This window comes from Haliotis asinina, chromosome 8, assembly GCF_037392515.1.
Source record: "Haliotis asinina isolate JCU_RB_2024 chromosome 8, JCU_Hal_asi_v2, whole genome shotgun sequence".
Lineage (NCBI taxonomy): Eukaryota > Metazoa > Mollusca > Gastropoda > Lepetellida > Haliotidae > Haliotis > Haliotis asinina.
Window position 1 is genome coordinate 10411308 of NC_090287.1, and position 15059 is coordinate 10426366.

The 15059-nt window shown below is 38.3% G+C and overlaps 1 protein-coding gene across 1 annotated transcript; it reads right to left on the bottom strand.

Moving 5' to 3' along the window:
* Positions 1-235: 235 nt before the first annotated feature.
* Positions 236-14655, bottom strand: LOC137294857 (uncharacterized). The gene is made up of 5 exons (XM_067825992.1): positions 14555-14655; positions 13858-14000; positions 12952-13315; positions 11624-11842; positions 236-6260 (listed from the first exon to the last, which is right to left on the bottom strand). The coding sequence occupies exons 2-5, from the start codon at positions 13957-13959 to the stop codon at positions 6043-6045; spliced, it is 903 nt and encodes a 300-aa protein (XP_067682093.1). The 5' UTR covers positions 13960-14000; positions 14555-14655; the 3' UTR covers positions 236-6042.
* Positions 14656-15059: the final 404 nt, after the last annotated feature.

Here is a 15059-nt window from a genome sequence, read left to right on the forward strand (position 1 = left end):
CATTATGTGTTTTATTTGAAGGCCAGTTTTCACGGACAAAACAAACATGACAGGACATTTGAAATTGCACATTAAGGGGGATTTGGGGATGTATATGTAATAGTATTGTACAAAGACAGTATGCTTAGAAATAATATTTACATGACATAATCATAATCACCACACATTACTACTATGTGCTCAATGAAACATACTGAAAGATGTTTACAACTCAACCCAAAACAAACACCTGTGATCAGATGTTTATGCACTTTATTACAAATTCAGTATCAGTGTCATAAAACATGTTCATCAGTTTAGGTCTTAAAATATGTTCAAGATACTGTCAGATGGAATTGATAACAAGATAACATAAACACTACTTCCTGTGAATTATTAAAAGCATGCTTCTTTTACATCATTTTACCTGTTTCATATCTTTGGGTTTGGATGGAAGTAAACCCAATAACAATATCCATTTGCTAACAGTGTATAAATAATCAAACCGTCACCTTTCTATCATGAAAATACCTTGGACCCAATCAAAGTCCATTTCAAAAGTAACATCATCTCTGACCCGTCTGGCACTAACTTCAAATTCTCTTGCTCACAGAGGAGTGGGTTTAGGTTCAGTATGCTTTAAGCAATATCCCAGCAAACTCATGATAAGGAACACCAGAAATGGGCTTCACTCAATGTTTCCATGTGGGGAATAGAAGCCGAGTCTTCAGCGTGACGAGCAAACGCTGCTACCCCACTGCCCTTAGATTGGAAGACTAGAATTGTCAAATCAGATTAACAAGGAGTAAGTGACTTTGGTTTAACGACATTTTCAACAATATTTCAAGAATATCACCAGAAAAGGCCTTCACATGTTGTACCCATGTGGGCAGTCGAAACATGTCTGACCCTTTCTCCACAAAACTACCACCACCCCTACATGTGAAAAGAAGCTATGTTGGCCAATAATTCCAGGGTGTTTATCATAACAGAAAGGATGATAATATACACTAAATAACTGAGGATGATGTACCATTGAGTGAATTAGTCCTTGGTATTTTCACCTGTTTCTTCCAGATCAGGATCTCTCATCTGACTTAGTCATATCACCTAACAAAAAGAAGCAGTGCAGACTTGATGACAAAACAAATTCACAACAGTCTGTACACAAATAGTCAAATACATCAGACCTGTTCTGTGACATACATGTATGTCAAGGCCATAAATAATTTGCATCACTCTCAAGAATGTGTCAGTAGCTGAATGATAGTGCCAATGATGAAAATATACTCATGGAAACAAATAAGGAAACATATGAAAGCACAAGTGTTATTCTTTCCCTGGTTTCTACAGAAGGTGTGTATTGCATTCTGGGTGAAATTCTGGAGAGAAATAAAGGAACACTTGTACTTTCATGAGCTCCATTATTCGTTTCCATGAGTACATAAACTTCATAATCAATTCCTGTCATGTTTCTTCCTCTCTGATTGGGTGTTGCAATATTTTTGTTATTCACCAAACACTGACAATTCCTCAGAAATTTAATACATATGAAGACCTTTGAGATGTGAGTCATTATACCTAATCATTCCCATGATCTTTATCCTTTATCCACGTCAATACAACATATATTCTACTCAAAAGAAGTTAAAGGCACCAAACCCCTCCACATTACCATTGTTAATCTTTCATGCCATGACAATTTAACTTTTGTAATATGAAAGAATAAGATGTTCTGTAACTTCTTCTGAGCAGTATAGATTCTTTCATGTTCTTTTCAATTTTCAAGTTCGTTACTGTAATATCCCAGCACCTAAACAAAAATCATAATTTTACAAAATAACATTGCTCGCTCACCAAACCCACAACACAGTTATTGTCTCCTCCAGCTACCAACACATTATCCTTGATATCACAGTGGCTGGCGGCTAGATGAACCAGCTGACAAATGTACTTGGCATGCCATCGGGCATTCAACTCAATGCAATACAAAACTTTCAATGTAAAAAGACTTCAGAGATATACAAGAAAATGAAACTCACATGTACTCATGTGGAATATTGAACTCTAACCTTTGGCATGACTGGGGAACATCTTAACCACTCGGCTACAATAATGCCCTGATGTTCAGATGAGGATTTCATAAGTGTGGACCTCACCTGATACAGTTTCACCAGAGACCATATAATAGATCAATCATCAAACAAGATGTGACTAAGTGATCATGCAAGCAGACAGACGCCATGACATGTCAGTTTCATTCACTTTGAAATATCCTTTAGTTATATAGCAACAATAGAATATATATATGTGTACTGGTACATCAGATATACAGGAAATGCTGCTCCTGGCTGTTGAAGTAAAGTACTGCACAGTCAAAAATATTATGGACAGGATTTATCAGCAACCATACACCATAGAATACATCTTCTTTATCCGAGAAAAACATATCCCTCAGACAATGCTTGATGCATTCAAACCTGAATAACATCAACCAAACATCTGTCAATTAACTCAAAAACCTACAGACTATAAGCGATTATTTTTAATTTGGGTATTGATCAGTTTTTACTTTTTGCAGTCATAATTAGATAACATCATCCTGACTGTAATCAAATTAAACATATCAACATGATACAAAACACTAAACATGAAAACCAAAAAAGAGCAGTCATTTTTGTCATATCATTATTATTAGCCTTTCATGCCATGATAGACTAGCTAAAAGAATAGACTAGCTAAAAGAACCTAGTTTTACATTAAAGTTCTTTAGATCACAAAAAATGGTGACAGTGGATATAAAACTGAATTCTGATAATATTAATGATATATGTCCACATTTCACATCAGCAATGTCACTCTACAGTATTACAAGGTGATATTTTCAGGGTTTATTCCTATCATAGCACCATGAATGTGACACCTCCAACTTATCTGTAACAGTGTTAGCAACCATCCAATATAATACATCACATTATCAATCATTCCTGTTTGAAACAAACAAAATAGAGCTGTTATGCTGTTTATGACATCACAGGCAGTCTGTGTCAATAGGGTTGCGCAACACAGAGAATATGACCAGTCTTCTTATATGAGAGAGAATGTTGGCAATGTACTTAACTCGCTTCAGTGCAAAAAATAATATTCATGGCAAAACAGAATATCACCATCATCAAAGGTACACTCCCATTTCCTCACTTGGGTGTGCTCTCATATTTTAAAACCCAAATTTAATAATTATTCACGTGAATATTTAATAATTATTCAACATTTCAAGCACCAGTCATGGTATTCAGATTATTCTTCGCCTCCATTCCTCCCACCTATAAGCGAAGGAGCAAGAATAAGCAAAAATTAAGAAGAAATACCATATTGCCTAATTTTATCATGAAGCTGTTGGAGTTTATTTTTCTCATCTGTTGTCATTATTGTTAGTGTTTTCGTAACATTTACTCTACATACAAAATATTCTGGCACAGTGGGCAAATGAAGCAGGGGAGGTAACTCAAGAAGTATTCCATATGGCAAACATATAATCAACAAGTATTCCTTCACTCAATTCAACCAGAACAATCTGATATACAATGAGCTGCGCTTGTTGAAATGTTGAATAAAATATATTTCATGGGAGTAATTATTAACCACGGGGTTGGAAATCTGAGAGCACAACCTAGTGCAGAAAATGGGTTTATACCGTTGATGGTGGTGATATTTTATTTTGACATAAAAATCATTTTTCTAACCAAACCAAGGGAAGTATGTTGCCACTTTGTGCTCCCTTTGCTCACATCCATCCAGTTTCTGTCTGCTGCACAACCTCATTTGCGCTACAGTTTGCCTGTGATGACATGTTCAACTTTATTAGTATATTCATGGACAGAATTTGAAAATAAACATCTATTTACAAGGATATTGTAAAACAATGCATGGCAAATGCTCATGTCACAGAATAAGCACAGCTAGAGACTCGACTCCCAGTTAGGGCACTGAAAATAAGTTCAGTCTTGACTTGAGCATGGCTAAATGGTCTTGTTCCAGCTTAAACTCTAAGACTCAACTCCTAGTAAGAGCACTGATCATAATTTTAGGTCAGGCAAAGGTTCTAGTTGCAGCTTGAGCACAGCTAAAGGATTTAGTCCGTGTGTGACAGCACAGTTACCGATTCTAGTTGCAATCTGAGCACAGCCAAAGCCTCTAGTTCCTGTGACAGCACAGTTACAGGCTCTAGTTGCAATCTGAGCACAGTCAAAGTCTTTAGTCACTGTGACAGCACAGTTAGGGTTCAAGTTCCTGAGACAGCACAGTTACAGGCTCTAGTTCCAACCTGAAAACAGGCAAAGTCTCTCGTCACTGTCACAGCACAGTTACAGGCTCTAGTTCCTGTGACAGCACAGTTACAGACTGTCGTCCCTGTGACAGCACAGTTGGAGGCTACAGAACAGACAAACACTCTTATCCATTAGCAACTGGACAATATGTCATGAGATAGATATGATCCTGTGTTACCTCACAGAAATGACTTTAACCAGCAGTACTGCATCAGCTGCTTGAAGGTCTACACACACACACACCATGAGCAGCATGTTTATGGCCTCCATTGGCAGCAACTCTTCCCTTATCTCATTTGTTCTTTTCATGGGACTCTTGGATTTAGCTACATTCTAAGGAACGTAGAGAAATGTAACAGAAATATATGGAAATATGAGTAGATGAAAATGCATAATCACCTTAACTTGAAATAAGAAAAAGATGGGTCTTTGTACTTTGGAAATGCATAGAATGACATGGGCCCCTTTTCACAAAGCTACTGTAGTGCCACAACTGTCTTACCACCTATATTTTAACATAGACATGACAGTCACAGCAGTACGATAGCTCTTTGAAAGAAGTCCCTATATAACATCATTATCAGTCTGGATCATATCATGGCAGACGAAAAAACCAAAGAACTTGTCATTAGTGGCCATTTTTCGACATATTAAAAAAATGAATATGCATTTTCAAAATGTTTAGTATAAAAGGGATAGAAGGAACATACTCGATGATATACTGAGTGAAAGAAATCGGGGATCGCACGAAAGCACAAGTGTATGTTTATTTGTTTCCAGGTTTCTTCACAGGCTTTGTATGAAGCTCTCTTTATCAGCTTTGGAAAAATAAAAAGGAACACTTGTGCTTTTATGTGATCTCTTACTTTTTTCCCTCTGCATAGTAGGGTTGCCTTTGCATTGATCTCTTGTACTTACACTTTGATATCCCTTACTGTTGCTTGTCCTTTGTTACTGACATTATCATGTATTTAAATCCTCAAAACCATACTACTAATAGCACACCTTGACAGAACACTCTTACCTGGTTGAACATTCATTGAGAACATGTGACAATATTTACTCCAGATAGATAGGGTACTGATGTGAGAAGGATGCTTGGCTTGGGATCATGTTGTTTTCAAGACAGTGTCATCTATATCCTAAGATGTCATTTGTTTCTATGCATAAACAAAACGTCATAATTCAAAATGAGCACACACCATGTGCAAATGTACCAATGAAACACAAATCCTCCGATAAGTTAACACACACACACTCCCAATGTCTTTGGTGACTTGACATAACTGACAAAAAAGCACCCTCATTATAATTTTATGATCACCATGAAACAGGATGTCAAGGCAAATAGTCATGCTTCTATTTTGCAGATCTACTCAATAAAAGGCTCTATATGTAAAAGCAAGGCATCATATGTATCACCTCCCTAGAAAGAGGAAGTATGGCATTGCAGCACTACAGGAACATCAGATGTTACCATGGTTACCAGACAACCATTGTCTGTGAGTAGTAAGAAGTTGAAGAATTGCCATGACAGTGACTCTAGCATGTCACCATGGTTACCAGACAGGGCTTTGACAGGCAGTGGAGAGACATCACAGCAACATCCTCAACATACACTTCTGTAGTTACCTTACAGCTAGTAGCAACCATTGTTAACTATTAGAACTCTCTGCATCTGATCTTTGAGCATCTGACTGTTGCTGTTTAACATGATCGGCCCTTCATCTTTTCTTTATGCAATGGCATAGTCTGCAAGAAAGTCTGCAAGCTTCATGATAGCAGTCTGGTTGATATCACACTGGTGTAACCCCTTCTCCTTCCAGAAGGCCATGTCTACAATGGCACCAAGTTCCTGGAACTCGGACCCTGTCAAACTCTTCTCACTGGACAGCTTAGGCAGAACATGGATGTCTTTGTGATGAAGAACAACAACAGCCACATCCTCGCTCGCTGGAGAAAGAAAATTTCCATACATGTACATGTATAATAACACTAACTGCAGGGTACCTCTTTTAACCTCTTACCTCTCTAAACTGTACGTATAGAAAATTATATGAATATATATCAGATGTAAACCAACATACTTTATTCTTAAGTCTTAGATTATTGCTTAGAACTGAAAATTTGCCATAAGGTCATATGCAATGCAAAACACAACTTCACAGATTCTGATACCTTCAGGTATGGACTTACAGAAACAAATTATCAAAAAATGCAAATGCAACTTATACAATTGACAAATAGATGAAAAAAAAGCTTCCAAAATTGCAGTTCAACCAATTCTCTAATTTTCCCCCAGTGCTTTGGGAAAAAGTGGTTTCACCAGTTGTGCTGTGCTGCACCCACAGCACATATGCAGTGATTAGGTTCACGTGTATTGAACTGGGAAGGTAACTCAACACAGCAAATGATGCTTGCAAGGATTATTGCTACGGTTGAAGTTGGAAAACGGAGATGTTTCTTGTGATTACAAGCATCTTGGGTCTACAGTAATAGATATACACTGGTCCCATACATGCAGGGTTGCAAAGTAAGTTTTCAAGAAAGCGTACCATTAGAAATACAAATTTCATTGCTAAAATTGCTCAGCTTGAAAACTGAAATGTAATACATGTCTGTGGAAACAGAAACATTGGTTGATTGTGACAAGATGTCGCTGTCATGGACAAATCTCAATGTCCGGTTTAATGATACCTATATGTCTGCCTGCCTGTCTGCTAATGACAATATGCAATACACAACTTCAATCATTGGCCACATGCAATTTGAACTTAACACCTGTCAAACAATATACCATAACAGAATACATTGATTTATGGCTCGTGCACCTGGGTTCTGTCTCTGCCACATTATGTAATTACAGGTGTGATACTTGTATACATGACATGTTATTATATCTGTGGGTTGCAAACAAACTGCATCTATTTTTCCATGATGACTGGATCAGACGGAAACCGATGCAAACACACATTGTCAGTTTCAAGTTCTGCTTTGTTTGCCATCACAGTATTTGTTGATTGGATAGAACAGAAATGAAGAGACCACGTATTTACAAAACCCAACATCTCTATAAACGATATTTACGGATAACAACTTCTATTGTATATGATGTGACGTTTTGGTATGAATTCTTATCCCATTACCATTTTTGCTTCACAAGGGTATATGAATCCATACTGAAACGCCGCATCATATACAATAAAGGAAGTTGTTATCCATAAAAAATCTTACTTTCTCATAACTCACCATACTTCTGAAATGCCAATTAAACAAGTGGAGGGAAGAAAACACCCAAGTACAAAATATTGCACTTTTGATTCGCGATTGCACACTTATTATTTTGTTTGTTTTTTCACAATCAACAATGTACATTATATGTCATGAATAAGTGATAATTGTATTTTAATTGTGTTAGATTTTTTGGTTGGATGTGACCTTTAACCATAAATTGTGTACTTATATACTGTAAATCAAGAATTTAACACAAATGATAAATTAATGCGAAACATGCACGTATTTGTTGCTCGCATTATTTTTTAAATTCATTTCGGTCTACTTTTTCAATGGGATAATAACTAAAGACAATTAAAGTTACGATTCAAAATTTTATTCTTGCAGACATGAGCACTTACACAGCAATGAATAACATTCAAATTCACAGTTTCTGGGTTTCACAATAGTCCTGAGGTCCACGCCAGTGTTGTCACCGCTGTCCAGGTTTTCTGACATTTTCTCTGCATACCACTGGGTGAACTGCTCACGCATGATTGATTTAAAGTCCCCATTTACAGAGAGATCCGTAGGCTGTAATTCCCCAGTGCACCCAACTGGGACGAATCGTACTTTGAAGCTCCTTTTCTTGAGGTGTGTTAATACCAAAACACAACGATGTGATTTTTGACGCACTGGCAAATGTAAATTCTTTTTAACTTCTTTTGTGTTACGGAACAAAAACATTGTCAATGTACTGTATCATCGTCTTCGGTGCACCAGTGGTTTGGAGAATGAGTCACTACGGATGCCGTGCTGCCTAAGATTAATGTAGGGCTGATTGTTTGACCTCAATGCACTGCATGTTACTATAGGCTTGTCGATGCACGCTTTTCTCACTTTGCATCGACACCGAGGCATAGCGGGGTGGTATGACTTCCATGGTGGGAGTACACGACTTTTATACTCCCGCTCGCGCATCGTGATGGATGTACATGGTATTTTATCAGAGTCACGTGGACCAATCAAAACTCGACATTCTTACATGAAGCTAGATAAAAGTTATTATCAAGTCCTCTGGAATGTTCTTGGATGCAGCTATCTCCCCTATGCCACTAATGAACTTGTCTCGTTTCAATGGGAAGTCAGATGGTAGTTTCCAGGACGTTTTCGTTGCTTTCCTCTTGATGCAATTGTACCTGAGAAGAGATGAATCTGACCAGCTCCTATCTAACTTGATAGGTCCTCCATTTTCTGCAAGCAGTGAGCGATTAGCATGGAGAACTATACCACATGCAGTAGCAACCACTATGTTCCTATTAATAATACCACCAGCCACCTGTATCTTTATCAGCTGATCATACATGAGTTTGTCTAACTCCCCTAATAACAGAGGACGGCTAACAAGTTCTTTAACTACATCCGTTTTGTCCGTAGATTTAGCTGCAATGTAGGCCTTCTTCATGACACATACTGTACCCTCACCAAGGTTAACACCCAACACTTTGCTGAAATATTTTGTAGCATGTGTGTTTCCGAATTCGGTGGCATATTTGGCAATCTTTGCCCTGGTTTCTGGTGAGTAATGGTTGTTTTGTCTCTTCCTCTTGACGCCACGTCGACTGATTACATGATCTTCTGGACTTGTAGGTTCAATAATAGCCTTGTTGACAGTTTCTATCTGTGCAGCCTTCCCAGGAGTTTCTTCTGCAGACGGGTCAGGTAAAACTACCCGTAATCATGACGTACTTCAGCATGATTGCCAACAGGTCATTATTTCAATTCCTGTCGACTGCCTTATTTATATGCATCATCTGAGTTCATTCATCTCAGTTTGAGAAATGCCAATCTAGATAAGCCCTTTCCTCTTTATTAATCTTTTCAGCTGAAGCCGAGGTGACTGGCTTATGTTTTGAGTACTTGTTGTTGGGACAACATCCTGAGATGAACTCCTCTCACTGCCAGTTAGTGATAAACATTTGATGGCAAACTTGTTTATATAACTCTGAACACATTATCAACTATCACTTCCTGGTATACCTACCTCTGTAAATAGGTGCACATTAATTTATTGGCGCATTTTAGGCAGTGTGTTTGAAGGCGCATTGATTTACTGACACGTTAATTTCTTCATTTACAGTACTTTTACTCTTTAATTTGATGAATGAGTGGAAACCCCTAAAGAACGTGTGAACTTATTTTGGCCTTTGGTCCAAGCACCCGCCCTCCATGTTGTCCTCCTACCTGCACATCTTGCTCTCTGTCGCAAGAGGCATACATTACACTCCACTACCTTGTCACATGACCATTCCTTAGAGATCATTCTCCCTCTTGGAGTAAATGTATATATAAGGTAGTGGGGAGGCTGGATGAGCCAGCCCCTCCAAGGACGCACACACTGACACCATTGATTACAAGGTGAAAAGTGGTACGCTTTGGAATCTCCCTATTTTAACGTTCAGTTCAGTGCAACATCAAATGATCCTAGCTCCTTTTCATATGCTTAATCACATATATGTTCGCATCTTGTGAGTAGAACATATCGAAAACCACTGGTTTTCAGAATACATACTTCACTGACGTAATTGTTTGATGAGTACACGTCAGTAAACATGAGTGTCAATGTTTCTCTGCATTAAAACGATAGACTCCTCATTGTATGTTGAGTAGTCTCCCCTAGACTATGTTTCATGCCTTAATGCCACACTAAGTGAGATACATCCAGTCAAATAAAGTAGAACAAAAGATTGAAGTAAGGTTCAATAACTTATTCTGTATGTACAAGGAATTGGCGAATTTCATGCGGATCTAGTCCCTTGAGTTATCTGCATTGATGGGATAACAACTATTGAGACAGAACCAATAGGCAAAACTGGCATAAACCTTTCACATCAGTGACCTATACATCTCGGATCTAGTGTGACAAAAAAAACCGTGTCAGACTTCCAAAAGCATCCTCCCATAATCATCGTAAGAGAGCAATTACTATTAACTCTGTATTGGAGACTAATGCCCTAGTCTTGTGGGGATTCGATGCAGGAGGTGGTGGTAATTCGGCAAACCTGTTGGTGAAAGGTTCAACACATCACTCAGCACTGTCAGTATGGTATGAGATAGAGCAGGTGATTGAAGCATTGTATGATCACCAATAGGTAGGTTCTGTGAACCCAGTGTTGTAGGTAATCACAACAACACTGAACGTAGGTCTGACGCACCTCAAGTTCTTTCTAAGAAGATGGGCCATGCTCTCATGATGTCTTCTGACTGTCTCTGCATGCCGGCGGGACCCTGCTTTCTTATGTTCAGTGAAAGCTTCCTCAGTCAGAGGTTTACTACAGCAACAATGATTATCCCAGGAACAAAAACCCACACAATCCACACATGATGTATCAGGATCAGGAACAGGAGAGATAGTTCTACATTTATCACAAAGTTTTGTCTTCCTAGAGGAAGATATTTCTTTCTTTGCAATATTCTTGTTTTGAAAAAATTGTAGTTCACAAATTAGCATCTGCACTAATCAGCGACAAGTGGGAGAATGATCACTTAGGAATGGCCATGTGAATAGGCAGTGGAGCGTGATGCATGCCACCCACGAGAGACAGCAAGATGTCCAGGAATGAGGACAACATGGGTCAGGTGCTTGGACCACAGGCTGAGACAAGTTCACAAGTTTTTTCGCTTCCAATCATTCATCATATTTAAGAGAGAGTACAGGATGTGAGATAGGATAACTTTAAAATTACAACATGTAAAATAGAAAAAGCATTTAGAAAAACCCATCTGATTCACGGGGATAGTTTGAAGCCCCAGTTTGTTGGCATCTTAATAATTAAGTTTTAATTAAATTCTGTCCTCACCCTGTGGACATTTATTATTATACTACATAGCTAGGTGTGGTGGAGTAGCCCAGTGGTTCAAGTGATCACTCGTCACACTGAAGACCAGGGTTCAACACCCCACATGGGTACAACGTGTGAGCCTATTTCTGGTGTTCCCTGCTGTGATATTGCTAGGATATTGATAAAAGTAGCATAAAATCAAACACACTCACTACTATGTATCTCTGATTCAACCCAAGTAGATCCTTCAATAAAACTTACCTCTGACATCTTTAAGGGCATTGGAGACATCTGTGCCAAGTCTGGAGACATTAACACATAGCAATATAGCTGGTCTGGCTTGTTCTGGTACCGGGGTCTCTTCAATAGTTTCTGGAATAAGTTCTATGTCCCTTTGAAGAAGCTCTTCTCCGATACGTGATGTGATGTCACTGACAGGGGGAATCTGCTCACGCTGGGGGCTGTACAGGTACACATACACTGCAATGACAACAACATCACATGTCACATTGCAAAACCTGCTGGATAATAATTATAATGTGATACTGTGTCCATTCATATAATGCCAAACTCCACACCAGGTATGCTCATAGCCCTAACAATAAAAGCACAGCTCATTTATAACCCGGATAACAAAAGCTGCCTATTAGGCGCTTGAAGGTTGTAGTCACATGACTTGTCCCACCAGGTACCCATTTTCTTGTGGGTGAACAGAGTCAGTTTTGAACAAACACACTTGCCTGAGGTGAGATATGTATCACATATGCTTCCTAACACTCTGCTTTCCTCTGCTCACTGTAAATTACAGTAACGGCTGAGAAGACTTTTATATGGTAACAAGGCCTAAATGTAAGATCACATGATCCGGTGAACAGTGCATGAGACCTAAAACACTGAAACTTAAGCAACATCAGCTGCAAAGAATCTTGACTTTGGTCCTGCCAACATGTTTGGTTCTGCCCATCACTTATGCTTCGCATCTGGTGTCCCTTTAGGCATGTAACATATTTCATGATATGCCTCTGTTCATCCTCTGGTGATGAGATAAATATTAAGTATACACGAATCCACTGATCATGGTTATAAGACAATGGACAATGTCTATCAGCCTTTTCTCAAGACAAATCATCTAAGGACATTTACATTATTTGACCAGCTTTTCATGAAACATTCCCACATGGATACAATGTGTGAAGCCCATTGTTGCTGGCATATTGTTGAAAGCAGTCTTCAACTGAACTCACACACTCATAAAACATTGTTTTTCATCAATACCGAATTTGAGACAAACCTATACATTTTGGAATACAATAAATCATGGTTAAAAAAATGAAACCAATCTATTTCACCTTGTCAATACAGATTTTGTAATGATAGGTAAGCTTCAATCATCTGGAATCAGACCACAGTAGTTTACAAAATCAACCCAGCAGTAAGTATCTTAACAACAGTGGAATTTACATAATTTAGAGTGGGCTATTGCCCTTGTATCAATAGTAAACTTCCAAATTTTAATGGGCCATTTTTCATGTTAATGTGCAAAATGGCCTATGGTCCCTTTCATAATCCCTGCATGCTAACTAATTTACCTTTCTGCAACTTTCTGCGTTTAAGATTGTCTGGGATCCTCTGATTTGCCATCCGAGATGGATCAACTCCGGTCTGCCAGTGTGCCATTTCATCTCCTCCATTGTAGCTTGCTCTGTCTCCTCCATAACCAAAACCACCATAGCCTGTCTGCCCATACCCAGCCTCCTGCTTCAGTCTGTTCATCTCACACCGCTGCCTTTCCACTATTCTCTCAAGCTCATTGTTCTTCATACTCAGTTCCTTGTTTATCCTTATGATATGATTTCTTTCAAATAATAGCTTTTGCACTAATTTATGCTGAACTGAGTTTTGTAACTGGATTTTCTCCAGCATTTTTCCCATTTGCTCTGGGGTACAACTCCGCTGAAAAATGAAAAACAAATGAAAGAAATATGTTGGGTTTAGTGTTGTCTTAACCAACTATTTCACAATGTATCAACTTGATGTTGGAGGCAAGACTGATGTGATCACAGTCTTGGATGTTAACCATTTTGGTGTAACCAACAAACATGGCGCTAACAAATAATTTGGGCAAACCTGGCTATGAACCCACAATTATAGTTTCTTTCATGCCCTTGGGATTCAACACTTGACAGTAAACTGTACTACCTTAGATGACTGGGCTACCAGTACCCACCACATAAAAAGTTACTGTCACAGTAAAAAAAAAATTCAAACTGAAAATAGGATTTAACATTCATTCTCTCAAAGGACATATCATAAACATCATCCCCCCAAAACATATTTTAAGTAAATGAATCCTTTTCAAAAAAACAAACTTTGAAAAAAACATAGAGAATATTGATGGATCCTTTATTCAAATGTTCAAGCCACACAATAAACAGCATACACAAACATGATAAGTGCAGAAAACAGAGATCCCCTGACACCAACAGGATAAATACCTGATATTCTCTCAACAGTTCATCGACTGTTTCCATGTTGCACCCTTGGTCCTCTGTACTCCTCTGAACTTGATCCTTTCTAAACCAGCTCAACACATTCATGATATTGCTTCAGTGAGCCTGACAGGCAGTAAGCAACACTGCTGGAAGTACATACAAATATATCACAACATACAAAAAGAGTTGAACAAGAGAAAAATAATAGCTGAACTTGATTCACCAATAGCTGTTTTCACTTGGGACATCTAACGTGGGAAACAATCGCTGAGACTAATACAACTTATTTAAAAAAAAATATTAGTCACATCCAAGATACAGCAGCTACATACTGTGATGAAAACCCGCCTCTGAAAACTCGAACTGAAGACATTCGCTAAGATAGTGACCGTGATACAAAATGACTTAAAACGTTAATAGGAGTATTGGATACCATATTCCAAGCATCAAGCTAGGAATTTCTGACCGGAGTGGCGCAACAGCATTTACCCTGCAGCGGGAACAAACAGACGTCGTGACTAACACTAAGTCCATTACGCACAGTTCACATTACAGATAGCAACCCCAAAATCAATGATTCATTCTGACAGTATCCCTAAGCAAGCGCTAGCCACCTGAACAGGCATTCGAGTCCAGTGCATATTTCAGATTTTCCCCTTAATATATAGTTGACTAATGTTAGCTATATGATTGTAATTACTGTAAATTGAGCTGTTTCGAGACGACCCGGTAATCAGACAGCAGACAGCAGACGAAAGTGAAACTTGGGTTCCAAATGTATCGGGGGACTGGTTATTGTTTATTTCTACATCGTGCCTTTTTACAGACTGAAATATCAACAAAATATTCTTTCGTGTAATATTTAACATATTTAATCTTTAGTTATATTTTTCACTGAGTTCATGCTCCATATAAATAGTGGATATACTTTGAAATATGTAAATCGGTAAACAATCATTCGCCGGCCCCCTAATTAGCTAAGGGCAAATAACTCTTCTTAAAATGTATTTCTGCAGTGCAAATGTTCGAACATGTGTTCGAATCCTTGTTCAGATTTGAAACAAAATGTTTAAAACCTCTGGCAAGGCTAAACGTCAAGTGCAGCCTCAGAAATAATAAGCATCTTAAGCATAGTACAGTTTCTTAAAGTGAATATACTTAATCAATTTTATCCATAAATTCTTTGATCAATGTATTTCTGAGAT